General features: G+C 51.0%; 1 protein-coding gene and 1 long non-coding RNA gene across 2 annotated transcripts in view; both read left to right on the top strand.

Moving 5' to 3' along the window:
- LOC135528801 (transmembrane anterior posterior transformation protein 1 homolog) overlaps positions 1–26,072 on the top strand; it is a gene marked incomplete at its 3' end in the record, with an annotated part of 56,217 nt that extends 30,145 nt beyond the window's left edge. Inside the window, exons 5-9 of the mRNA XM_064957860.1 lie at positions 19,059–19,079; positions 19,560–19,619; positions 19,746–19,814; positions 21,634–21,710; positions 25,909–26,072. Coding sequence (XP_064813932.1) covers positions 19,059–19,079; positions 19,560–19,619; positions 19,746–19,814; positions 21,634–21,710; positions 25,909–26,072 — 391 coding nt within the window. The remainder of the gene's footprint in view (positions 1–19,058; positions 19,080–19,559; positions 19,620–19,745; positions 19,815–21,633; positions 21,711–25,908) is intronic.
- LOC135528803 (uncharacterized) lies at positions 4,993–18,656 on the top strand. Its single transcript, XR_010453583.1, has 4 exons — positions 4,993–5,003; positions 5,234–5,303; positions 6,830–6,910; positions 18,638–18,656. It is a non-coding gene; the product is annotated as an uncharacterized LOC135528803 (long non-coding RNA).
- Positions 26,073–27,102: the final 1,030 nt, after the last annotated feature.

Raw genomic sequence — 27,102 nt, forward strand, 5'->3', positions numbered from 1 at the left:
TTCCTGAGTGTGTAGTCAGGTTGTGGTAGTCTGTGTCAGGCTGTTTCCTGTCAGGTTGTGTAGTCAGGCTGTTGTGGTCAGTCTGTGTCAGGCTGTTTCCTGAGTGTGTAGTCAGGTTGTGGTAGTCTGTGTCAGGCTGTTTCCTGAGTGTGTAGTCAGGTTGTGGTAGTCTGTGTCAGGCTGTTTCCTGAGTGTGTAGTCAGGTTGTGGTAGTCTGTGTCAGGCTGTTTCCTGAGTGTGTAGTCAGGTTGTGGTAGTCTGTGTCAGGCTGTTTCCTGAGTGTGTCAGGCTGTTTCAGGTTGTGGTAGTCTGTGTCAGGCTGTTTCCTGAGTGTGTAGTCAGGTTGTGGTAGTCTGTGTCAGGCTGTTTCCTGAGTGTGTAGTCAGGTTGTGGTAGTCTGTGTCAGGCTGTTTCCTGAGTGTGTAGTCAGGTTGTGGTAGTCTGTGTCAGGCTGTTTCCTGAGTGTGTAGTCAGGTTGTGGTAGTCTGTGTGTCAGGCTGTTTCCTGAGTGTGTAGTCAGGTTGTGGTAGTCTGAGTGTGTAGTCAGTAGCTGTTTCCTGAGTGTGTAGTCAGGTTGTGGTAGTCTGTGTCAGGCTGTTTCCTGAGTGTGTAGTCAGGTTGTGGTAGTCTGTGTCAGGCTGTTTCCTGAGTGTGTAGTCAGGTTGTGGTAGTCTGTGTCAGGCTGTTTCCTGAGTGTGTAGTCAGGTTGTGGTAGTCTGGTGTCAGGCTGTTTCCTGAGTGTGTAGTCAGGTTGTGGTAGTCTGTGTCAGGCTGTTTCCTGAGTGTGTAGTCAGGTTGTGGTAGTCTGTGTCAGGCTGTTTCCTGAGTGTGTAGTCTGGTAGTCTGTGTCAGGCTGTTTCAGTGTAGTCAGGTTGTGGTAGTCTGTGTCAGGCTGTTTCCTGAGTGTGTAGTCAGGTTGTGGTAGTCTGTGTCAGGCTGTTTCCTGAGTGTGTAGTCAGGTTGTGGTAGTCTGTGTCAGGCTGTTTCCTGAGTGTGTAGTCAGGTTGTGGTCAGTTGTGTGTCAGGCTGTTTCCTGAGTGTGTAGTCAGGTTGTGGTAGTCTGTGTCAGGCTGTTTCCTGAGTGTGTAGTCAGGTTGTGGTAGTCTGTGTCAGGCTGTTTCCTGAGTGTGTAGTCAGGTTGTGGTAGTCTGTGTGTCAGGCTGTTTCCTGAGTGTGTAGTCAGGTTGTGGTAGTCTGTGTCAGGCTGTTTCCTGAGTGTGTAGTCAGGTTGTGGTAGTCTGTGTCAGGCTGTTTCCTGAGTGTGTAGTCAGGTTGTGGTAGTCTGTGTCAGGCTGTTTCCTGTCAGTGTGTCAGGCTGTTTCCTGAGTGTGTAGTCAGGTTGTGGTAGTCTGTGTCAGGCTGTTTCCTGAGTGTGTAGTCAGGTTGTGGTAGTCTGTGTCAGGCTGTTTCCTGAGTGTGTAGTCAGGTTGTGGTAGTCTGTGTCAGGCTGTTTCCTGAGTGTGTAGTCAGGTTGTGGTAGTCTGTGTCAGGCTGTTTCCTGAGTGTGTAGTCAGGTTGTGGTAGTCTGTGTCAGGCTGTTTCCTGAGTGTGTAGTCAGGTTGTGGTAGTCTGAGTGTGTCAGGTTGTGGTAGTCTGTGTGTCAGGCTGTTTCCTGAGTGTGTAGTCAGGTTGTGGTAGTCTGTGTCAGGCTGTTTCCTGAGTGTGTAGTCAGGTTGTGGTAGTCTGTGTCAGGCTGTTTCCTGAGTGTGTAGTCAGGTTGTGGTAGTCTGTAGTCTGTGTCAGGCTGTTTCCTGAGTGTGTAGTCAGGTTGTGGTAGTCTGTGTCAGGCTGTTTCCTGAGTGTGTAGTCAGGTTGTGGTAGTCTGTGTCAGGCTGTTTCCTGAGTGTGTAGTCTGTCAGGTTGTGGTAGTCTGTGTCAGGCTGTTTCCTGAGTGTGTAGTCAGGTTGTGGTAGTCTGTGTGTCAGGCTGTTTCCTGAGTGTGTAGTCAGGTTGTGGTAGTCTGTGTCAGGCTGTTTCCTGAGTGTGTAGTCAGGTTGTGGTAGTCTGTGTCAGGCTGTTTCCTGAGTGTGTAGTCAGGTTGTGGTAGTCTGTGTCAGGCTGTTTCCTGAGTGTGTAGTCAGGTTGTGGTAGTCTGTCAGGCTGTTTCCTGAGTGTGTAGTCAGGTTGTGGTAGTCTGTGTCAGGCTGTTTCCTGAGTGTGTAGTCAGGTTGTGGTAGTCTGTGTCAGGCTGTTTCCTGAGTGTGTAGTCAGGTTGTGGTAGTCTGTGTCAGGCTGTTTCCTGAGTGTGTAGTCAGGGTTGTGGTAGTCAGGTTGTGGTAGTCTGTGTCAGGCTGTTTCCTGAGTGTGTAGTCAGGTTGTGGTAGTCTGTGTCAGGCTGTTTCCTGAGTGTGTAGTCAGGTTGTGGTAGTCTGTGTCAGGCTGTTTCCTGAGTGTGTAGTCAGGTTGTGGTAGTCTGTGTCAGGCTGTTTCCTGAGTGTGTAGTCAGGTTGTGGTAGTCTGTGTCAGGCTGTTTCCTGAGTGTGTAGTCAGGTTGTGGTAGTCTGTGTCAGGCTGTTTCCTGAGTGTGTAGTCAGGTTGTGGTAGTCTGTGTGTCAGGCTGTTTCCTGAGTGTGTAGTCAGGTTGTGGTAGTCTGTGTCAGGCTGTTTCCTGAGTGTGTAGTCAGGTTGTGTGGTAGTCTGTGTCAGGCTGTTTCCTGAGTGTGTAGTCAGGTTGTGGTAGTCTGTGTTTCAGGCTGTTTCCTGAGTGTGTAGTCAGGTTGTGGTAGTCTGTGTCAGGCTGTTTCCTGAGTGTGTAGTCAGGTTGTGGTAGTCTGTGTCAGGCTGTTTCCTGAGTGTGTAGTCAGGTTTCCTGTGGTAGTCTGTGTGTCAGGCTGTTTCCTGAGTGTGTAGTCAGGTTGTGGTAGTCTGTGTCAGGCTGTTTCCTGAGTGTGTAGTCAGGTTGTGGTAGTCTGTCAGGTGTCAGGCTGTTTCCTGAGTGTGTAGTCAGGTTGTGGTAGTCTGTGTCAGGCTGTTTCCTGAGTGTGTAGTCAGGTTGTGGTAGTCTGTGTCAGGCTGTTTCCTGAGTGTGTAGTCAGGTTGTGGTAGTCTGTGTCAGGCTGTTTCCTGAGTGTGTAGTCAGGTTGTGGTAGTCTGTGTCAGGCTGTTTCCTGAGTGTGTAGTCAGGTTGTGGTAGTCTGTATCAGGCTGTTTCCTGAGTGTGTAGTCAGGTTGTGGTAGTCTGTGTCAGGCTGTTTCCTGAGTGTGTAGTCAGGTTGTGGTAGTCTGTGTCAGGCTGTTTCCTGAGTGTGTAGTCAGGTTGTGGTAGTCTGTGTCAGGCTGTTTCCTGTCAGTGTGTAGTCAGCTGTTGTGGTAGTCTGTGTCAGGCTGTTTCCTGAGTTGTGTAGTCTGTCAGGTCCTGTGGTAGTCAGGTTGTGGTGTCAGGCTGTTTCCTGAGTGTGTAGTCAGGTTGTGGTAGTCTGTGTGTCAGGCTGTTTCCTGAGTGTGTAGTCAGGTTGTGGTAGTCTGTGTCAGGCTGTTTCCTGAGTGTGTAGTCAGGTTGTGGTAGTCTGTGTCAGGCTGTTTCCTGAGTGTGTAGTCAGGTTGTGGTAGTCTGTGTGTCAGGCTGTTTCTGAGTGTGTAGTCAGGTTGTGGTAGTCTGTGTCAGGCTGTTTCCTGAGTGTGTAGTCAGGTTGTGGTAGTCTGTGTCAGGCTGTTTCCTGAGTGTGTAGTCAGGTTGTGGTAGTCTGTGTCAGGCTGTTTCCTGAGTGTGTAGTCAGGTTGTGGTAGTCTGTGTCAGGCTGTTTCCTGAGTGTGTAGTCAGGTTTGTAGTCTGTGTCAGGCTGTTTCCTGAGTGTGTAGTCAGTAGCTGTTTCAGGCCTGAGTGTGTAGTCAGGTTGTGGTAGTCTGTGTCAGGCTGTTTCCTGAGTGTGTAGTCAGGTTGTGGTAGTCTGTATCAGGCTGTTTCCTGAGTGTGTAGTCAGTCTGTTGTCAGGCTGTTTCCTGAGTCAGGTTGTGGTAGTGTGTCAGGCTGCTGTTTCCTGTGTGAGGCTGTTTCCTGTGTAGTCAGGTTGTGGTAGTCTGTGTCAGGCTGTTTCCTGAGTGTGTAGTCAGGTTGTGGTAGTCTGTATCAGGCTGTTTCCTAGTCAGGTGTGGTAGTCAGGCTGTTTCCTGAGTGTGTAGTCAGGTTGTGGTAGTCTGTGTCAGGCTGTTTCCTGAGTGTGTAGTCAGGTTGTGGTAGTCTGTGTGTCAGGCTGTTTCCTGAGTGTGTAGTCAGGTTGTGGTAGTCTGTATCAGGCTGTTTCCTGAGTGTGTAGTCAGGTTGTGGTAGTCTGTATCAGGCTGTTTCCTGAGTGTGTAGTCAGGTTGTGGTAGTCTGTGTCAGGCTGTTTCCTGAGTGTGTAGTCAGGTTGTGGTAGTCTGTGTCAGGCTGTTTCAGTGTGTACAGGTTGTGGTAGTCTGTATCAGGTTGTTTCCTGAGTGTGTAGTCAGGTTGTGTACTGTTGTGTTTCTGTGTAGTCAGGCTGTTTCCTGAGTGTGTAGTCAGGTTGTGGTAGTCTGTGTTTCAGGTTGTTTCCTGAGTGTGTAGTCAGGTTGTGGTAGTCTGTGTCAGGCTGTTTCCTGAGTGTGTAGTCAGGTTGTGGTAGTCTGTGTTTCAGGTTGTTTCCTGAGTGTGTAGTCAGGTTGTGGTAGTCTGTATCAGGCTGTTTCCTGAGTGTGTAGTCAGGTTGTGGTAGTCTGTATCAGGTTGTTTCCTGAGTGTGTAGTCAGGTTGTGGTAGTCTGTGTCAGGCTGTTTCCTGAGTGTGTAGTCAGGTTGTGGTAGTCTGTGTCAGGCTGTTTCCTGAGTGTGTAGTCAGGTTGTGGTAGTCTGTATCAGGCTGTTTCCTGAGTGTGTAGTCAGGTTGTGGTAGTCTGTGTTTCAGGTTGTTTCCTTAGATGTGTGTTGTTCTTCATGCTATCCTCATCAGTGGTCCAGGCCACCCAGATCAGTGAATGTTGCCTTCAACTCTCACAATCAGTGAGTCTCTGAGACACTCACCATCAGTGACTGTTGTGTCTAACAATGTGAGTCCACACACCCAGATCAGTGACTGTGTTTCTCTGAGACACACACACCCACCCAGACAGTGACTGAGACACACATGCACGATCACACTCTGAGAGAGACACACTGAGACACACCCAGATCAGTGACTGTTGTTTCACTGAGACACCCACCCAGATCAGTGACTGTTGTGTTTCTCTGAGACACCCTGAGACACCCACCCAGATCAGTGACTGTTGTTTCTCTGTAGTTCGTGGAGATCAAAGGAAGTGTGTTTAAGAAGTTTGAGAAGAACAACCTCTTTCAGATGTCTAACAGTGGTGAGTATAACTACCCCTGACCTCTAACCCCTGACCTCTGACGTCTAACAACCTCTTTCAGATGTCTAACAGTGGTGAGTATAACTATCCCTGACCTCTAACCCCTGACCTCTGACCTCTAACAACCTCTTTCAGATGTCTAACAGTGGTGAGTATAACTACCCCTGACCTCTAACCCCTGACCTCTAACCCCCGACCTCTAACAACCTCTTTCAGATGTCTAACAGTGGTGAGTATAACTACCCCTGACCTCTAACCCCTGACCTCTAACCCCTAACCTCTGACCTCTAACAACCTCTTTCAGATTTCTAACAGTGGTGAGTATAACTACCCCTGACCTCTAACCCCTGACCTCTAACCCCTAACAACCTCTTTCAGATGTGTAACAGTGGTGAGTATAACTACCCCTGACCTCTAACCCCTGACCTCTAACCCCTAACCTCTGACAACCTCTTTCAGATGTCTAACAGTGGCGAGTATAACTACCCCTGACCTCTAACCCCTAACCTCTGACCTCTAACAACCTCTTTAAGATGTCTAACAGTGGTGAGTATAACTACCCCTGACCTCTAACCTCTGACCTCTAACAACCTCTTTCAGATGTCTTAACAGTGATGAGTATAACTACCCCTGACCTCTAACCCCTGACCTCTAATCCCTTACCTCTAACCCCTTACCTCTGACCTCTAACAACCTCTTTCAGATGTCTAACAGTGGTGAGTACAGCTACCACTGACCTCTAACCCCTGACCTCTAACAACCTCTTTCAGATATCTAACAGTGGCACCCCTCTGACCCCTTGGCGCCCTTCTGACCCCCTGATGCCTCTGTATGACCCCTGACCTCTGACCCTTGTGGTCTTATTCTGCCATTAAAACATTTTTATTCCATCTGGGTTGTTATTGAGGTAAATATAACAGTAATTCTACTCTTCTCTCTCTCCCTCTATCACCCCACCCTCTCTCTCTATTACCTCACCTCCTCCCCCATCTCTCTCTTCCTCTCTCTCCCCCACCCCCTCTCTCTCCCCTACCCCCTCTCTCTCCCCTCCTCCCTCTCTCTCCCCTCACCCCCTCTCTCTCCCCTCACCCCCTCTCTCTCCCCTCACCCCCTCTCCCCTCACCCCCTCTCTCTCCCCTCAACCCCTCTCTCTCGCCTCACCCCCCCTCTCTCCCTCACCCCCTCTCTCTCCCCCTCCCCCCCTGTCTCCCTCCACCCCCCTTCTCCCCTCCTCCCTCTCTCTCCCCTCACTCCCCTCACCCCCTCTCTCTCTCCCTCCTCCCTCTCTCTCCCCTCCTCCCTCTCTCTCCCCTTCTCCCTCTCTCTCCCCTCACCCCCCCTCTCTCCCTCACCCCCTCTCTCTCCCCTCACCCCCTGTCTCCCCTCCACCCCCTTTCTCCCCTCCTCCCTCTCTCTCCCCTCACTCCCCTCACCCCCTCTCTCTCCCCTCCTCCCTCTCTCTCTCCTCACCCCTCTCTCTCCCCACACCCCCCTCTCTCTCCCCTCCTCCCTCTCTCTCTCCACAGACATAAAGGAGAGGTTCACTAACTATGTTCTGTTACTCATTGTCTGTCTACGGAACATGGAGCAGTTCTCATGGAACCCTGGTAACTACTGTCTGCCTGCCTGCCTGCCTGCCTGCCTGCCTGTCTGTCTGTCTGTCTGTCTGTCTGTCTGTCTGCCTGCCTGCCTGTCTGCCTGCCTGTCTGCCTGTCTGTCTGTTTGTTTGTCTGTCTGTTTATCTGGGACCTAAAAGGTGTCACACTGTGGGGCCTAAAAGGTGTCTCACTGTGGGACCTAAAAGGTGTCACACTGTGGGGCCTAAAAGGTGTCTCACTGTGGGGCCTAAAAGGTGTCTCACTGTGGGGCCTAAAAGGTGTCTCACTGTGGGGCCTAAAAGGTGTCACACTGTGGGACCTAAAAGGTGTCTCACTGTGGGGCCTAAAAGGTGTCTCACTGTGGGGCCTAAAAGGTGTCTCACTGTGGGGCCTAAAAGGTGTCTCACTGTGGGGCCTAAAAGGTGTCTCACTGGGGCCTAAAAGGTGTCTCACTGTGGGGCCTAAAAGGTGTCTCACTGGGGCCTAAAAGGTGTCTCACTGTGGGGCCTAAAAGGTGTCACACTGTGGGGCCTAAAAGGTGTCTCACTGTGGGGCCTAAAAGGTGTCTCACTGTGGGGCCTAAAAGGTGTCTCACTGTGGGCCTAAAAGGTGTCTCACTGGGGCCTAAAAGGTGTCTCACTGTGGGGCCTAAGAGGTGTCTCACTGTGGGGCCTAAAAGGTGTCTCACTGTGGGGCCTAAAAGGTGTCTCACTGGGGCCTAAAAGGTGTCTCACTGTGGGGCCTAAAAGGTGTCACACTGTGGGACCTAAAAGGTGTCTCACTGTGGGGCCTAAAAGGTGTCTCACTGTGGGGCCTAAAAGGTGTCTCACTGTGGGGCCTAAAAGTTGTCTCACTGTGGGGCCTAAAAGGTGTCTCACTGTGGGGCCTAAAAGGTGTCTCACTGTGGGGCCTAAAAGGTGTCTCACTGTGGGGCCTAAAAGGTGTCTCACTGTGGGGCCTAAAAGGTGACTGAAAATGGTGTGTTATGACCCCTTCATTATTATCACTGGTATTGACAATGAAAGGCCGCTGCTCTCTGACCCCATCTATAACACCTCCTGCCGTTGTGCCCTTAAGCAAGGCACTTAAACCCCCCCAGAGTTAATACTGCACTGACAGGCTGCTGAATAAAACCCTCCCTGTTTTGGAGCAGGACTGGGTTCTGGTGTGTTGGAGCAGGACTGGGTTCTGGTGTGTTGGAGCAGGACTGGGTTCTGGTGTGTTGGAGCAGGACTGTGTTCTGGTGTGTTGGAGCAGGACTGGGTTCTGGTGTGTTGGAGCAGGACTGGGTTCTGGTGTGTTGGAGCAGGACTGGGTTCTGGTGTGTTGGAGCAGGACTGGGTTCTGGTGTGTTGGAGCAGGACTGGGTTCTGGTGTGTTGGAGCAGGACTGGGTTCTGGTGTGTTGGAGCAGGACTGTGTTCTGGTGTGTTGGAGCAGGACTGGGTTCTGGTGTGTTGGAGCAGGACTGGGTTCTGGTGTGTTGGAGCAGGACTGGGTTCTGGTGTATTGGTGCAGGACTGGGTTTTGGTGTGTTAGAGTAGGACTGGATTCTGGTGTGTTGGAGTAGGACTGGGTTCTGGTGTGTTAGAGCAGGACTGGGTTCTGGTGTGTTGGAGCAGGACTGGGTTCTGGTGTGTTGGAGCAGGACTGGGTTCTGGTGTGTTGGAGCAGGACTGGGTTCTGGTGTGTTGGAGCAGGACTGGGTTCTGGTGTGTTGGAGCAGGACTACTGGTGGTTGGAGCAGGACTGGGTTCTGTGTGTTGGAGCAGGACTGGGTTCTGGTGTGTTGGAGCAGGACTGGGTTCTGGTGTGTTAGAGTAGTACTGGGTTCTGGTGTGTAAAGGTGGAGTAGGACTGGGTTCTGGTGTGTTAGAGTAGGACTGGGTTCTGGTGTGTTAGAGCAGGACTGGGTTCTGGTGTGTTAGAGTAGGACTGGGTTCTGGTGTGTTAGAGTAGGACTGGGTTCTGGTGTGTTAGAGTAGGACTGGGTTCTGGTGTGTTAGAGTAGGACTGGGTTCTGGTGTGTTAGAGCAGGACTGGGTTCTGGTGTGTTGGAGTAGGACTGTGGTCTATTGGTAAGGCTAAAGGCCAGGTGCAAACCTAGCTGAGGAGGGTGGTCTATTGGTAAGGCTAAAGGTGGCCAGGTGGCTAGCTGAGAGGGTGGTCTATTGGTAAGGCTAAAGGTGGGCCAGGTGGCTAGCTGAGAGGGTGGTCTATTGGTAAGGCTAAAGGTGGGCCAGGTGGCTAGCTGACATGGTAGTCTATTGGTAAGGCTAAATGTTGGCCAGGTGGCCAGCTGAGATGGTGGTAAGGCTAAAGGTGGCCAGGTGGCTAGCTGAGAGTGTGATAAGGCTAAAGGTGGCCAGGTGGCTAGCTGAGAGGGTGATCTATTGGTAAGGCTAAAGGTGGGCCAGGTGGCTAGCTGAGAGGGTGGTCTATTGGTAAGGCTAAAGGTGGCCAGGTTGCTAGCTGAGATGGTGATAAGGCTAAAGGAGGGTGATCTATTGGTAAGGCTAAAGGTGGCCAGGTGGCCAGCTGAGAGGGTGATCTATTGGTACGGCTAAAGGTGGCCAGGTGGCTAGCTGAGAGCGTGGTCTATTGGTAAGGCTAAAGGTGGGCCAGGTGGCAAGCTGAGAGGGTGGTCTATTGGTAAGGCTAAAGGTGGCCAGCTGAGAGGGTGATCTATTGGTATGGCTAAAGGTGGCCAGGTGGCTAGCTGAGAGGGTGATCTATTGGTATGGCTAAAGGTGGCCAGGTGGCTAGCTGAGAGGGTGATAAGGCTAAAGGTGGCCAGGTGGCTAGCTGAGAGGGTTAACTATTGGTAAGTCTAAAGGTGGGCCAGATGTCTAGCTGAGAGGGTGGTCTATTGGTAAGGCTAAAGGTGGCCAGGTGGCTAGCTGAGAGGGTGGTATATTGGTAAAGCTAAAGGTGGCCAGGTGGCAAGCTGAGATGGTGATCTATTGGTAAGGCTAAAGGTGGGCCAGGTGGCTAGCTGAGAGGGTGGTCTATTGGTAAGGCTAAAGGTGGCCAGGTGGCTAGCTGAGATGGTGATAAGGCTAAAGGTGGCCAGCTGAGATGGTGGTAAGGCTAAAGGTGCCCAGGTGGCCAGCTGAGAGGGTGGTCTATTGGTACGGCTAAAGGTGGCCAGGTGGCTAGCTGAGAGGGTGGTCTATTGGTAAGGCTAAAGGTGGCCAGGTGGCTAGCTGAGATGCTGGTAAGGCTAAAGGTGGCCAGGTGGCCAGCTGAGAGGGTGGTCTATTGGTACGGCTAAAGGTGGCCAGGTGGCTAGCTGAGAGGGTGATCTATTGGTAAGTCTAAAGGTGGGCCAGATGTCTAGCTGAGAGGGTGGTCTATTGGTAAGGCTAAAGGTGGGCCAGGTGGCTAGCTGAGAGGGTGGTCTATTGGTAAGGCTAAAGGTGGCCAGGTAGCAAGCTGAGATGGTGATCTATTGGTAAGGCTAAAGGTGGGCCAGGTGGCTAGCTGAGAGGGTGGTCTATTGGTAGGGCTAAAGGTGGCCAGGTAGCTAGCTGAGATGGTGATAAGGCTAAAGGTGGCCAGCTGAGATGGTGGTAAGGCTAAAGGTGCCCAGGTGGCCAGCTGAGAGGGTGGTCTATTGGTACGGCTAAAGGTGGCCAGGTGGCTAGCTGAGAGGGTGGTCTATTGGTAAGGCTAAAGGTGGCCAGGTGGCTAGCTGAGATGCTGGTAAGGGTAAAGGTGGCCAGGTGGCCAGCTGAGAGGGTGGTCTATTGGTACGGCTAAAGGTGGCCAGGTGGCTAGCTGAGAGGGTGGTCTATTGGTAAGGCTAAAGGTGGCCAGGTGGCTAGCTGAGAGCGTGGTCTATTGGTAAGGCTAAAGGTGGGCCAGGTGGCAAGCTGAGAGGGTGGTCTATTGGTAAGGCTAAAGGTGGCCAGCTGAGAGGGTGATCTATTGGTATGGCTAAAGGTGGCCAGGTGGCTAGCTGAGAGGGTGATAAGGCTAAAGGTGGCCAGCTGAGATGGTGGTAAGGCTAAAGGTGGCTAGCTGAGATGGTGGTAAGGCTAAAGGTGGTCAGGTGGCTAGCTGAGAGGGTGGTCTATTGGTAATGCTAAAGGTGGGCCAGGTGGCTAGCTGAGAGGGTGGTCTATTGGTAAGACTAAAGGTGGGCCAGGTGGCTAGCTGAGAGGGTGGTCTATTGGTAAGGCTAAGGTGGCAAAGGTGGCCAGGTGGCTAGCTGAGAGGGTGGTCTATTGGTAAGGCTATAGGTGGCCAGCTGAGAGGGTGATCTATTGGTACGGCTAAAGGTGGCCAGGTGGCTAGCTGAGAGGGTGGTCTATTGGTAAGGCTAAAGGTGGGCCAGGTGGCTAGCTGAGAGGGTGATAAGGCTAAAGGAGGCCAGCTGAGATGGTGGTAAGGCTAAAGGTGGCTAGCTGAGATGGTGGTAAGGCTAAAGGTGGTCAGGTGGCTAGCTGTGAGGGTGGTCAATTGGTAAGGCTAAAGGTGGGCCAGGTGGCTAGCTGAGAGGGTGGTCTATTGGTACGGCTAAAGGTGGCCAGGTGGCTAGCTGAGAGGGTGATAAGGCTAAAGGTGGCCAGCTGAGATGGTGGTAAGGCTAAAAGGTGGCTAGCTGAGATGGTGGTAAGGCTAAAGGTGGTCAGGTGGCTAGCTGTGAGGGTGGTCTATTGGTAAGGCTAAAGGTGGCCCAGCTGAGAGGGTGTCTATTGGTACGGCTAAAGGTGGTGGTCTATTGGTTCGGCTAAATGTGGCCAGGTGGCTTGCTGAGAGGGTGATCTATTGGTAAGGCTAATGGTCTAAAGGTGGCCAGCTGAGAGGGTGATCTATTGGTACAGCTGAAGGTGGGCCAGGTGGCTAGCTGAGAGGGTGGTCTATTGGTAAGGCTAAAGGTGGGCCAGCTGGCTAGCTGAGAGGGTGGTCTAAAGGTGGCCAGCTGAGAGGGTGATAAGGCTAAAGGTGGCCAGGTGGCTAGCTGAGAGGGTGATAAGGCTAAAGGGTGGCCAGGTTGCTAGCTGAGAGGGTGATAAGGCTAAAGGTGGCCAGCTGAGATGGTGGTAATGCTAAAGGTGGCCAGGTGGCCAGCTGAGAGGGTGGTCTATTGGTAAGGCTAAAGGTGGCCAGGTGGCTAGCTGAGAGGGTGGTCTATTGGTAAGGCTAAAGGTGGCCAGGTGGCTAGCTGAGAGCGTGGTCTATTGGTAAGGCTAAAGGTGGGCCAGGTGGCAAGCTGAGAGGGTGGTCTATTGGTAAGGCTAAAGGTGCCCAGGTGGCCAGCTGAGAGGGTGATCTATTGGTATGGCTAAAGGTGGCCAGGTGGCTAGCTGAGAGGGTGATAAGGCTAAAGGTGGCCAGCTGAGATGGTGGTAAGGCTAAAGGTGGCTAGCTGAGATGGTGGTAAGGCTAAAGGTGGTCAGGTGGCTAGCTGAGAGGGTGGTCTATTGGTAAGGCTAAAGGTGGGCCAGGTGGCTAGCTGAGAGGGTGGTCTATTGGTAAGGCTAAAGGTGGGTCAGGTGGCTAGCTGAGAGGGTGGTCTATTGGTAATGCTAAAGGTGGGCCAGGTGGCTAGCTGAGAGGGTGGTCTATTGGTAAGGCTATAGGTGGCCAGCTGAGAGGGTGATCTATTGGTACGGCTAAAGGTGGCCAGGTGGCTAGCTGAGAGGGTGGTCTATTGGTAAGGCTAAAGGTGGGCCAGGTGGCTAGCTGAGAGGGTGATAAGGCTAAAGGAGGCCAGCTGAGATGGTGGTAAGGCTAAAGGTGGCTAGCTGAGATGGTGGTAAGGCTAAAGGTGGTCAGGTGGCTAGCTGTGAGGGTGGTCAATTGGTAAGGCTAAAGGTGGGCCAGGTGGCTAGCTGAGAGGGTGGTCTATTGGTACGGCTAAAGGTGGCCAGGTGGCTAGCTGAGAGGGTGATAAGGCTAAAGGTGGCCAGCTGAGATGGTGGTAAGGCTAAAGGTGGCTAGCTGAGATGGTGGTAAGGCTAAAGGTGGTCAGGTGGCTAGCTGTGAGGGTGGTCAATTGGTAAGGCTAAAGGTGGGCCAGGTGGCTAGCTGAGAGGGTGGTCTATTGGTACGGCTAAAGGTGGCCAGGTGGCCAGCTGAGAGGGTGATCTATTGGTACGGCTAAAGGTGGCCAGGTGGCTAGCTGAGAGCGTGGTCTATTGGTAAGGCTAAAGGTGGGCCAGGTGGCAAGCTGAGAGGGTGGTTTATTGATAAGGCTAAAGGTGGCCAGCTGAGAGGGTGATCTATTGGTATGGCTAAAGGTGGCCAGGTGGCTAGCTGAGAGGGTGATCTATTGGTATGGCTAAAGGTGGCCAGGTGGCTAGCTGAGAGGGTGATAAGGCTAAAGGTGGCCAGGTGGCTAGCTGAGAGGGTGATCTATTGGTAAGTCTAAAGGTGGGCCAGATGTCTAGCTGAGAGGGTGGTCTATTGGTAAGGCTAAAGGTGGCCAGGTGGCTAGCTGAGAGGGTGGTATATTGGTAAAGCTAAAGGTGGCCAGGTGGCAAGCTGAGAGGGTGATCTATTGGTAAGGCTAAAGGTGGGCCAGGTGGCTAGCTGAGAGGGTGGTCTATTGGTAAGGCTAAAGGTGGCCAGGTGGCTAGCTGAGATGGTGATAAGGCTAAAGGTGGCCAGCTGAGATGGTGGTAAGGCTAAAGGTGCCCAGGTGGCCAGCTGAGAGGGTGGTCTATTGGTAAGGCTAAAGGTGGGCCAGGTGGCAAGCTGAGAGGGTGGTCTATTGGTAAGGCTAAAGGTGGCCAGCTGAGAGGGTGATCTATTGGTATGGCTAAAGGTGGCCAGGTGGCTAGCTGAGAGGGTGATAAGGCTAAAGGTGGCCAGGTGGCTAGCTGAGAGGGTGAACTATTGGTAAGTCTAAAGGTGGGCCAGATGTCTAGCTGAGAGGGTGGTCTATTGGTAAGGCTAAAGGTGGGCCAGGTGGCTAGCTGAGAGGGTGGTCTATTGGTAAGGCTAAAGGTGGCCAGGTAGCAAGCTGAGATGGTGATCTATTGGTAAGGCTAAAGGTGGGCCAGGTGGCTAGCTGAGAGGGTGGTCTATTGGTAAGGCTAAAGGTGGCCAGGTGGCTAGCTGAGATGGTGATAAGGCTAAAGGTGGCCAGCTGAGATGGTGGTAAGGCTAAAGGTGCCCAGGTGGCCAGCTGAGAGGGTGGTCTATTGGTAAGGCTAAAGGTGGCCAGGTGGCTAGCTGAGAGGGTGGTCTATTGGTAAGGCTAAAGGTGGCCAGGTGGCTAGCTGAGATGCTGGTAAGGCTAAAGGTGGCCAGGTGGCCAGCTGAGAGGGTGGTCTATTGGTACGGCTAAAGGTGGCCAGGTGGCTAGCTGAGAGGGTGATCTATTGGTAAGTCTAAAGGTGGGCCAGATGTCTAGCTGAGAGGGTGGTCTATTGGTAAGGCTAAAGGTGGGCCAGGTGGCTAGCTGAGAGGGTGGTCTATTGGTAAGGCTAAAGGTGGCCAGGTAGCAAGCTGAGATGGTGATCTATTGGTAAGGCTAAAGGTGGGCCAGGTGGCTAGCTGAGAGGGTGGTCTATTGGTAAGGCTAAAGGTGGCCAGGTAGCTAGCTGAGATGGTGATAAGGCTAAAGGTGGCCAGCTGAGATGGTGGTAAGGCTAAAGGTGCCCAGGTGGCCAGCTGAGAGGGTGGTCTATTGGTACGGCTAAAGGTGGCCAGGTGGCTAGCTGAGAGGGTGGTCTATTGGTAAGGCTAAAGGTGGCCAGGTGGCTAGCTGAGATGCTGGTAAGGGTAAAGGTGGCCAGGTGGACCAGCTGAGAGGGTGGTCTATTGGTACGGCTAAAGGTGGCCAGGTGGCTAGCTGAGAGGGTGGTCTATTGGTAAGGCTAAAGGTGGCCAGGTGGCTAGCTGAGAGCGTGGTCTATTGGTAAGGCTAAAGGTGGGCCAGGTGGCAAGCTGAGAGGGTGGTCTATTGGTAAGGCTAAAGGTGGCCAGCTGAGAGGGTGATCTATTGGTATGGCTAAAGGTGGCCAGGTGGCTAGCTGAGAGGGTGATAAGGCTAAAGGTGGCCAGCTGAGATGGTGGTAAGGCTAAAGGTGGCTAGCTGAGATGGTGGTAAGGCTAAAGGTGGTCAGGTGGCTAGCTGAGAGGGTGGTCTATTGGTAATGCTAAAGGTGGGCCAGGTGGCTAGCTGAGAGGGTGGTCTATTGGTAAGGCTAAAGGTGGGCCAGGTGGCTAGCTGAGAGGGTGGTCTATTGGTAAGGCTAAAGGTGGCCAGGTGGCTAGCTGAGAGGGTGGTCTATTGGTAAGGCTATAGGTGGCCAGCTGAGAGGGTGATCTATTGGTACGGCTAAAGGTGGCCAGGTGGCTAGCTGAGAGGGTGGTCTATTGGTAAGGCTAATGGTGGGCCAGGTGGCTAGCTGAGAGGGTGATAAGGCTAAAGGAGGCCAGCTGAGATGGTGGTAAGGCTAAAGGTGGCTAGCTGAGATGGTGGTAAGGCTAAAGGTGGTCAGGTGGCTAGCTGTGAGGGTGGTCAATTGGTAAGGCTAAAGGTGGGCCAGGTGGCTAGCTGAGAGGGTGGTCTATTGGTACGGCTAAAGGTGGCCAGGTGGCTAGCTGAGAGGGTGATAAGGCTAAAGGTGGCCAGCTGAGATGGTGGTAAGGCTAAAGGTGGCCAGGTGGCCAGCTGAGAGGGTGGTCTATTGGTTCGGCTAAAGGTGGCCATGTGGCTAGCTGAGAGGGTGGTCTATTGGTAAGGCTAAAGGTGGGCCAGGTGGCTAGCTGATAGGGTGGTCTATTGGTAAGGCTAAATGTGGCCAGGTGGCTTGCTGAGAGGGTGATCTATTGGTAAGGCTAATGGTCTAAAGGTGGCCAGCTGAGAGGGTGATCTATTGGTACAGCTGAAGGTGGGCCAGGTGGCTAGCTGAGAGGGTGGTCTATTGGTAAGGCTAAAGGTGGCCAGGTGGCTAGCTGAGAGGGTGATAAGGCTAAAGGGTGGCCAGGTTGCTAGCTGAGAGGGTGATAAGGCTAAAGGTGGCCAGCTGAGATGGTGGTAATGCTAAAGGTGGCCAGGTGGCCAGCTGAGAGGGTGGTCTATTGGTAAGGCTAAAGGTGGCCAGGTGGCTAGCTGAGAGGGTGGTCTATTGGTAAGGCTAAAGGTGGCCAGGTGGCTAGCTGAGAGGGTGGTCTATTGGTAAGGCTAAAGGTGGGCCAGGTGGCAAGCTGAGAGGGTGGTCTATTGGTAAGGCTAAAGGTGGCCAGCTGAGAGGGTGATCTATTGGTATGGCTAAAGGTGGCCAGGTGGCTAGCTGAGAGGGTGATAAGGCTAAAGGTGGCCAGCTGAGATGGTGGTAAGGCTAAAGGTGGCTAGCTGAGATGGTGGTAAGGCTAAAGGTGGTCAGGTGGCTAGCTGAGAGGGTGGTCTATTGATAATGCTAAAGGTGGGCCAGGTGGCTAGCTGAGAGGGTGGTCTATTGGTAAGGCTAAAGGTGGGCCAGGTGGCTAGCTGAGAGGGTGGTCTATTGGTAAGGCTAAAGGTGGCCAGGTGGCTAGCTGAGAGGGTGGTCTATTGGTAAGGCTATAGGTGGCCAGCTGAGAGGGTGATCTATTGGTACGGCTAAAGGTGGCCAGGTGGCTAGCTGAGAGGGTGGTCTATTGGTAAGGCTAAAGGTGGGCCAGGTGGCTAGCTGAGAGGGTGATAAGGCTAAAGGAGGCCAGCTGAGATGGTGGTAAGGCTAAAGGTGGCTAGCTGAGATGGTGGTAAGGCTAAAGGTGGTCAGGTGGCTAGCTGTGAGGGTGGTCAATTGGTAAGGCTAAAGGTGGGCCAGGTGGCTAGCTGAGAGGGTGGTCTATTGGTACGGCTAAAGGTGGCCAGGTGGCTAGCTGAGAGGGTGATAAGGCTAAAGGTGGCCAGCTGAGATGGTGGTAAGGCTAAAGGTGGCCAGCTGAGAGGGTGGTCTATTGGTTCGGCTAATGGGCTAAAGGTGGCCATGTGGCTAGCTGAGAGGGTGGTCTATTGGTAAGGCTAAGGTGGGCCAGGTGGCTGATAGGGTGGTCTAGCTGAGGGGTGGTCTGAGATGGTGGTAAGGCTAAAGGTGGCCAGCTGAGAGGGTGGTCTATTGGTTCGGCTAATGGTCTAAAGGTGGCCAGCTGAGAGGGTGATCTATTGGTAAGGCTGAAGGTGGGCCAGGTGGCTAGCTGAGAGGGTGGTCTATTGGTAAGGCTAAAGGTGGCCAGGTGGCTAGCTGAGAGGGTGGTCTATTGGTAAGACTGAAACATTCAGTGTTCAGGGGAGATTTTCACAGCATAGGAGTTACTTGTCAGTTCGGCTGTTGTAATGTTGTATTACTGTGTCATAATTACAGACCAGAGGAGAGACAGGTGAGAGCACATTAGACTGTTTCAGATTATCAGCACTGTTCATAAACTGTGGACTCGTATCGACTGGGTGTCTGTATTGAAAATGTATCAATCGCTGATGTTATTGATTTAGTGATGTATTAATAATGTATTGATCATTTCCTGATCAGTTAATATGAATGATTAGTGATGTTTTGATAATGTACTGATGAATTCATTATTGATTAGTGATGTATTGATAATGAACTGATGATTTCATTATTGATTAGTGATGTTTTGATAATGAACTGATGAATTCATTATTGATTAGTGATGTTTTGATCATGTACTGATGATTTCATTATTGATTAGTGATGTTTTGATAATGTACTGATGATTTCATTATTGATTAGTGATGTTTTGATAATGTACTGATGATTTCATTATTGATTAGTGATGTTTTGATAATGTACTGATGATTTCATTATTGATTAGTGATGTTTTGATAATGTACTGATGATTTCTTTATTGATTAGTGATGTTTTGATAATGTACTGATGATTTCATTATTGATTAGTGTTGTATTGATAATGAACTGATGAATTCATTATTGATTAGTGATGTTTTGATAATGTACTGATGATTTCATTATTGATTAGTGATGTTTTGATAATGTACTGATGATTTCATTATTGATTAGTGATGTATTGATAATGTACTGATGATTTCATTATTGATTAGTGATGTATTGATAATGTACTGGTGATTTCATTATTGATTAGTGATGTATTGATAATGTACTGATGATTTCATTATTGATTAGTGATGTTTTGATAATGAACTGATGATTTCATTATTGATTAGTGATGTTTTGATAATGTACTGATGATTTCATTATTGATTAGTGATGTATTGATAATGTACTGATGATTTCATTATTGATTAGTGATGTTTTGATAATGTACTGATGATTTCATTATTGATTAGTGATGTTTTGATAATGTACTGATGATTTCATTATTGATTAGTGATGTTTTGATAATGTATTGATGATTTCATTATTGATTAGTGTTGTATTGATAATGTACTGATGATTTCATTATTGATTAGTGATGTATTGATAATGTACTGATGATTTCATTATTGATTAGTGTTGTATTGATAATGTACTGATGATTTCATTATTGATTAGTGATGTTTTGATAATGTACTGATGATTTCATTATTGATTAGTGATGTTTTGATCATGTACTGATGATTTCATTATTGATTAGTGATGTTTTGATAATGTACTGATGATTTCATTATTGATTAGTGTTGTATTGATAATGTACTGATGATTTCATTATTGATTAGTGATGTATTGATAATGTACTGATGATTTCATTATTGATTTTTAGTGATGTATTGATAATGTACTGATCGGTTTATATGATTTGATTTTTAATGACAGACCACCTGTGGGTGCTGTTCCCTCCGTCCGTCCTCTCCTGGGGGTGTGGTTTAGGTTAGTTTAACGACATCACTGCAGTGGATGTCCCTCCCTCCGTCCGTCATCTCCTGGGGGTGTGGTTTAAGTTTAACGACATCACTGCAGACGTAAGTGTCCCTCCCTCCGTCCGTCCTCTCCTGGGGGTGTGGTTTAGGGTTAGTTTAACGACATCACTGCAGACGTAAGTGTCCCTCCCTCCGTCCGTCCTCTCCTGGGGGTGTGGTTTAGGGTTAGTTTAACGACATCACTGCAGACGTAAGTGTCCCTCCCTCCCTCCGCCCGTCCTCTCCTGGGGGTGTGGTTTAGGGTTAGTTTAACGACATCACTGCAGACGTGTCCCTCCCTCCGCCCGTCCTCTCCTGGGGGTGTGGTTTAGGGTTAGTTTAACGACATCACTGCAGACGTAAGTGTCCCTCCCTCCCTCCGCCCGTCCTCTCCTGGGGGTGTGTCTACAGGTGTCACGCCCTGACCTTAGAGAGCCTTTTATTCTCTAATTTGGTTAGGTCGGGGTGTGACTAGAGTGGTTACTCTAGTTTTTGTGTTGGCCTGGTATGGTTCCCAATCAGAGGCAGCTGTCTATCGTTGTCTCTGATTGGGGATCATATTTAGGCAGCCCTTTTCCCCACTGGGTTTTTGTGGGATCTTGTTTTTGTGTTGATGCCTGTGAGCTCTACAGAACGTCACGTTTCGTTGCTCTTTATTGTTTTTGTGAGTTTCATTTAATAAACATGTGGAACTCCATTCACGCTGCGCCTTGGTCCGTTAATTCATTAGACGATCGTGACAGCTGGGTAGAAATAAACATTAATCTGTTTACCACATCTATGTCATCAAGGGTGCCGATATATTAGAGCTCATCTGTTTACCACATCTATGTCATCAGGTCTACGGGGAGTACCGCGCCAGCCTGGCGTTTGACCTCGTCAGCAGCAGACAGAAAAACGTGAGATTTAAACATGAATATTGATGATGATGATGATGATTATTGATGATTTAATATATTGTATTGATTTATTGATGAGTTGTTATTGACAGGTCATTATTCATATGGTGTGTGTTTGTTTACCAGGCCTATACAGACTACAGTGACTCAGTCTCCAGGAGAATGGGCTTCATTCCACTGCCTTTAGCTCTGCTGGTAAGAGACTGGCTGGGTCTGCAGGCCTGGGTTCAACTAGTATTACAGATCTTTAGGGCTGGGTCTGCAGGCCTGGGTTCAACTAGTATTACAGCTCTTTAAGGCTGGGTCTGCAGGCCTGGGTTCAACTAGTATTACAGCTCTTTAAGGCTGGGTCTGCAGGCCTGGGTTCAACTAGTATTACAGCTCTTTAAGGCTGGGTCTGCAGGCCTGGGTTCAACTAGTATTACAGCTCTTTAAGGCTGGGTCTGCAGGCCTGGGTTCAACTAGTATTACAGCTCTTTAAGGCTGGGTCTGCAGGCCTGGGTTCAACTAGTATTACAGCTCTTTAAGGCTGGGTCTGCAGGCCTGGGTTCAACTAGTATTACAGCTCTTTAAGGCTGGGTCTGCAGGCCTGGGTTCAACTAGTATTACAGCTCTTTAAGGCTGGGTCTGCAGGCCTGGGTTCAACTAGTATTACAGCTCTTTAAGGCTGGGTCTGCAGGCCTGGGTTCAACTAGTATTACAGCTCTTTAAGGCTGGGTCTGCAGGCCTGGGTTCAACTAGTATTACAGCTCTTTAAGGCTGGGTCTGCAGGCCTGGGTTCAACTAGTATTACAGCTCTTTAAGGCTGGGTCTGCAGGCCTGGGTTCAACTAGTATTACAGCTCTTTAAGGCTGGGTCTGCAGGCCTGGGTTCAACTAGTATTACAGCTCTTTAAGGCTGGGTCTGCAGGCCTGGGTTCAACTAGTATTACAGCTCTTTAAGGCTGGGTCTGCAGGCCTGGGTTCAACTAGTATTACAGCTCTTTAAGGCTGGGTCTGCAGGCCTGGGTTCAACTAGTATTACAGCTCTTTAAGGCTGGGTCTGCAGGCCTGGGTTCAACTAGTATTACAGCTCTTTAAGGCTGGGTCTGCAGGCCTGTGTTCAACTAGTATTAAAGCTCTTTAAGGCTGGGTCTGCAGGCCTGGGTTCAACTAGTATTACAGCTTTTTAAGGCTGGGTCTGCAGGCCTGGGTTCAACTGGTATTACAGCTCTTTAAGGCTGGGTCTGCAGGCCTGGGTTCAACTAGTATTACAGCTCTTTCAGGCTGGGTTTGCAGACCTGGGTTCAACTGTATTACAGCTCTTTGCTGGGGACAGGGTTCACCTTATTGCTCTTTGGCTGATAGTGGGATATTGAACCCAGGTATGGGGGGCCTGGGGTATTATTGATTTGACTGATATTGATCCAAGGTCCTTCTCTTCTCAGACTAGGGTTATTATTGATTTGGCTGGGGTTGATAGTATGACACTCCAGGTCTGGGGGAGGAGACAGGGTTATTATTGATTTGGCTGGTATTGATAGTTGAACCCAGGTCTGGGGGAGGAGACAGGGTTATTATTGATTTGGCTGGTCTAGACACCAGGGATATTGAACCCAGGTCTATGGGGGGACACCTTGGAGACAGGGTTATTATTGATTGGGCTGGTATTGATAGTGAACCCAGGTCTGGGGGAGGAGACAGGGTTATTATTGATTGGGCTGGTATTGATAGTGAACCCAGGTCTGGGGGAGGAGACAGGGTTATTATTGATTTGGCTGGTATTGATAGTGAACCCAGGTCTGGGGGAGGAGACAGGGTTATTATTGATTGGGCTGGTATTGATAGTGAACCCAGGTCTGGGGGAGGAGACAGGGTTATTATTGATTTGGCTGGTATTGATAGTGAACCCAGGTCTGGGGGAGGAGACAGGGTTATTATTGATTTGGCTGGTATTGATAGTGAACCCAGGTCTGGGGGAGGAGACAGGGTTATTATTGATTGGGCTGATATTTGTGTGTGTGTGTCTGTTTCAGTTGATCAGGGTGGTGACCAGCTCAGTGAAGATCCAGGGATCTCTCTCCTTCATGTGTGTTCTTCTCTTCTATCTGGGGTAAGATGTCTTCTCTTCTACCTGGGGTAAGACACCTTCTCTTCTACCTGGGGTAAGATGTCTTCTCTTCTACCTGGGGGTAAGACACCTTCTCTTCTACCTGGGGTAAGACACCTTCTCTTCTACCTGGGGTAAGATGTCTTCTCCTCTACCTGGGGTAAGATGTCTTCTCTTCTACCTGGGGGTAAGATGTCTTCTCTTCTACCTGGGGTAAGACACCTTCTCTTCTACCTGGGGTAAGACACCTTCTCTTCTACCTGGGGTAAGACACCTTCTCTTCTACCTGGGGTAAGACACCTTCTCTTCTACCTGGGGTAAGACACCTTCTCTTCTACCTGGGGTAAGACACCTTCTCTTCTACCTGGGGTAAGACACCTTCTCTTCTACCTGGGGTAAGACACCTTCTCTTCTACCTGGGGGTAAGACACCTTCTCTTCTACCTGGGGTAAGACACCTTCTCTTCTACCTGGGGTAAGACACCTTCTCTTCTACCTGGGGTAAGACACCTTCTCTTCTACCTGGGGTAAGACACCTCTACCTGGGGGTCTTTCTTCTACCTGGGGTAAGATGTCTTCTCTTCTACCTGGGGTAAGACACCTTCTCTTCTACCTGGGGTAAGACACCTTCTCTTCTACCTGGGGTAAGACACCTTCTCTTCTACCTGGGGTAAGACACCTTCTCTTCTACCTGGGGTAAGACACCTTCTCTTCTACCTGGGGTAAGACACCTTCTCTTCTACCTGGGGTAAGACACCTTCTCTTCTACCTGGGGTAAGACACCTTCTCTTCTACCTGGGGTAAGACACCTTCTCTTCTACCTGGGGTAAGACACCTTCTCTTCTACCTGGGGTAAGACACCTTCTCTTCTACCTGGGGTAAGACACCTTCTCTTCTACCTGGGGTAAGACACCTTCTCTTCTACCTGGGGTAAGACACCTTCTCTTCTACCTGGGGTAAGACACCTTCTCTTCTACCTGGGGTAAGACACCTTCTCTTCTACCTGGGGTAAGACACCTTCTCTTCTACCTGGGGTAAGACACCTTCTCTTCTACCTGGGGTAAGACACCTTCTCTTCTACCTGGGGGTAAGACACCTTCTCTTCTACCTGGGGTAAGACACCTTCTCTTCTACCTGGGGTAAGACACCTTCTCTTCTACCTAAGACACCTTCTCTTCTACCTGGGGTAAGACACCTTCTCTTCTACCTGGGGTAAGACACCTTCTCTTCTACCTGGGGTAAGACACCTTCTCTTCTACCTGGGGTAAGACACCTTCTCTTCTACCTGGGGTAAGACACCTTCTCTTCTACCTGGGGGTAAGACACCTTCTCTTCTACCTGGGGTAAGACACCTTCTCTTCTACCTGGGGTAAGACACCTTCTCTTCTACCTGGGGTAAGACACCTTCTCTTCTACCTGGGGGTAAGCTGTCTTCTCTTGTACCTGGGGGTAAGACGTCTTCTCTTCTACCTGGGGGTAAAACGCCATTTTAAAAGGCCCCCTAGTGGCCCCAGGGGCCTAAACGACCACTTCTTTCCAATATCGGATGGGCCTAACAGTATGTCACTAAGACGAGGACAGTAGGTCACTAAGACGAGGACAGCATGTCACTAAGACGAGGACAGTAGGTCACTAAGACGAGGACAGTAGGTCACTAAGACGAGGACAGTATGTCACTAAGACGAGGACAGTAGGTCACTAAGACGAGGACAGTAGGTCACTAAGACGAGGACAGTATGTCACTAAGACGAGGACAGTAGGTCACTAAGACGAGGACAGTAGGTCACTAAGACGAGGACAGTATGTCACTAAGACGAGGACAGTAGGTCACTAAGACGAGGACAGTAGGTCACTAAGACGAGGACAGTAGGTCACTAAGACGAGGACAGTAGGTCACTAAGACGAGGACAGTATGTCACTAAGACGAGGACGCCGTTTGAGGTGAAAATGAAATAAAAAATTAAATCTTGTGTTTATCGTTGTCGAGCAAAATGGGTCAATTTCTGGTCGTGTGTCTTTTGTCCAGCTCTGGTATGATGGGGTCTGTTGTCCAACTCTGGTATGATGGGGTCTGTTGTCCAGCTCTGGTATGATGGGGTCTGTTGTCCAGCTCTGGTCTGATGGGGTCTGTTGTCCAGCTCTGGTCTGATGGGGTCTGTTGTCCAGCTCTGGTCTGATGGGGTCTGTTGTCCAGCTCTGGTCTGATGGGGTCTGTTGTCCAGTTCTGGTCTGATGGGGTCTGTTGTCTAGTTCTGGTCTGATGGGGTCTGTTGTCCAGCTCTGGTATGATGGGGTCTGTTGTCCAGCTCTGGTCTGATGGGGTCTGTTGTCCAGCTCTGGTCTGATGGGGTCTGTTGTCCAGCTCTGGTCTGATGGGGTCTGTTGTCCAGCTCTGGTCTGATGGGGTCTGTTGTCCAGCTCTGGTCTGATGGGGTCTGTTGTCCAGCTCTGGTCTGATGGGGTCTGTTGTCCAGCTCTGGTCTGATGGGGTCTGTTGTCCAGCTCTGGTATGATGGGGTCTGTTGTCCAGCTCTGGTCTGATGGGGTCTGTTGTCCAGCTCTGGTATGATGGGGTCTGTTGTCCAGCTCTGGTCTGATGGGGTCTGTTGTCCAGCTCTGGTCTGATGGGGTCTGTGTGTCCAGCTCTGGTATGATGGGGTCTGTTGTCCAGCTCTGGTCTGATGGGGTCTGTTGTCCAGCTCTGGTCTGATGGGGTCTGTTGTCCAGCTCTGGTCTGATGGGGTCTGTTGTCCAGCTCTGGTCTGATGGGGTCTGTTGTCCAGCTCTGGTCTGATGGGGTCTGTTGTGTCACCCAGCCCTGGTATGATGGGGTCTGTTGTCCAGCTCTGGTCTGATGGGGTCTGTTGTCCTAGTTCTGGTCTGATGGGGTCTGTTGTCCAGCTCTGGTCTGATGGGGTCTGTTGTCCAGCTCTGGTCTGATGGGGTCTGTTGTCCAGCTCTGGTCTGATGGGGTCTGTTGTCCAGCTCTGGTCTGATGGGGTCTGTTGTCCAGCTCTGGTCTGATGGGGTCTGTTGTCCAGCTCTGGTCTGATGGGGTCTGTTGTCCAGCTCTGGTATGATGGGGTCTGTTGTCTAGTTCTGGTCTGATGGGGTCTGTTGTCCAGCTCTGGTCTGATGGGGTCTGTTGTCCAGCTCTGGTCTGATGGGGTCTGTTGTCCAGCTCTGGTCTGATGGGGTCTGTTGTCCAGCTCTGGTATGATGGGGTCTGTTGTCCAGCTCTGGTCTGATGGGGTCTGTTGTCCGTATCACCCAGCTCTGGTCTGATGGGGTCTGTTGTCCAGCTCTGGTCTGATGGGGTCTGTTGTCCAGCTCTGGTCTGATGGGGTCTGTTGTCCAGTTCTGGTCTGATGGGGTCTGTTGTCCAGCTCTGGTCTGATGGGGTCTGTTGTCCAGCTCTGGTCTGATGGGGTCTGTTGTCCAGCTCTGGTCTGATGGGGTCTGTTGTCTAGTTCTGGTCTGATGGGGTCTGTTGTCCAGCTCTGGTCTGATGGGGTCTGTTGTCCAGTTCTGGTCTGATGGGGTCTGTTGTCCAGCTCTGGTCTGATGGGGTCTGTTGTCCAGCTCTGGTATGATGGGGTCTGTTGTCCAGCTCTGGTCTGATGGGGTCTGTTGTCCGTATCACCCAGCCCTGGTCTGATGGGGTCTGTTGTCCAGCTCTGGTCTGATGGGGTCTGTTGTCCAGCTCTGGTCTGATGGGGTCTGTTGTCCAGCTCTGGTATGATGGGGTCTGTTGTCCAGCTCTGGTCTGATGGGGTCTGTTGTCCGTATCACCCAGCCCTGGTATGATGGGGTCTGTTGTCCAGTTCTGGTCTGATGGGGTCTGTTGTCCAGCTCTGGTCTGATGGGGTCTGTTGTCCAGCTCTGGTATGATGGGGTCTGTTGTCCAGTTCTGGTCTGATGGGGTCTGTTGTCCAGCTCTGGTCTGATGGGGTCTGTTGTCCGTATCACCCAGCCCTGGTCTGATGGGGTCTGTTGTCCAGCTCTGGTCTGATGGGGTCTGTTGTCCAGCTCTGGTCTGATGGGGTCTGTTGTCCAGCTCTGGTCTGATGGGGTCTGTTGTCCACTTACTACCCCAAAGGGTATCTTTAACTGTGTGTGTGTGTGTGTGTGTGTGTGTGTGTGTGTGTGTGTGTGTGTGTGTGTGTGTGTGTGTGTGTGTGTGTGTGTGTGTGTGTGTGTAGGATGATCTCCCTGAAGGTACTGAACAGCATCATTCTGCTGGGAACGTCCTGTGTGTTCGTCAAAGAAGCCAATATGGAGGAGAAGCTGTTCCAGTCTCCCCCCTCTGCTGCCTCCAGTCGCTCCAACTCTAGAGCACACAGACCCACACAGACCCCCCCTCCAGGTAACACACACACCACCCTCCAGGTAACACACACCACCCCTCCAGGTAAACACACACACCACCCCCTCCAGGTAACACACACACACCACCCCACAGGTAACACACACACCACCCTCCAGGTAACACACACACACCCCTCCAGGTAACACACACACACCCCCTCCAGGTAACACACACACCACGCCTCCAACTAACACACACCACCCCTCCAGGTAACACACACACACCACCCTCCAGGTAACACACAACTCCAGGTAACACACACACACCACCCTCCAGGTAACACACACACACCACCCCTCCAGGTAACACACACCACCCCTCCAGGTAACACACACACCACCCCTCCAGGTAACACACACCACTCCAGGTAACACACACACACACCACCCCCAGGTAACACACACACACCACCCCTCCAGGTAACACACACACCACCCTCCAGGTAACACACACACCACCCCCAGGTAACACACACACACCACCCCTCCAGGTAACACACACACACACCACCCCTCCAGGTAACACACACACACCCCTCCAGGTAACACACACACACACACACACCACCCCTCCAGGTAACACACACACCACCCCTCCAGGTAACACACACACCACCCCTCCAGGTAACACACCACCCTCCAGGTAACACACACACACCACCCTCCAGGTAACACACACACCACCCTCCAGGTAACACACACACCACCCCCTCCAGGTAACACACACACACACACACCACCCCTCCAGGTAACACACACACACCACCCTCCAGGTAACACACACACCACCCCTCCAGGTAACACACCCACACACACCACCCCTCCAGGTAACACACACACACCCCTCCAGGTAACACACACCACCCCTCCAGGTAACACACCACCCCTCCACACACACCACCCCTCCAGGTAACACAACACACACACACACCACCCTCCAGGTAACACACACACACACACCACCCCTCCAGGTAACACACCTCCACACACCACCCCTCCAGGTAACACACACACACCACCCCTCCAGG

Source organism: Oncorhynchus masou, unplaced genomic scaffold (genome assembly GCF_036934945.1).
Source record: "Oncorhynchus masou masou isolate Uvic2021 unplaced genomic scaffold, UVic_Omas_1.1 unplaced_scaffold_1038, whole genome shotgun sequence".
Lineage (NCBI taxonomy): Eukaryota > Metazoa > Chordata > Actinopteri > Salmoniformes > Salmonidae > Oncorhynchus > Oncorhynchus masou.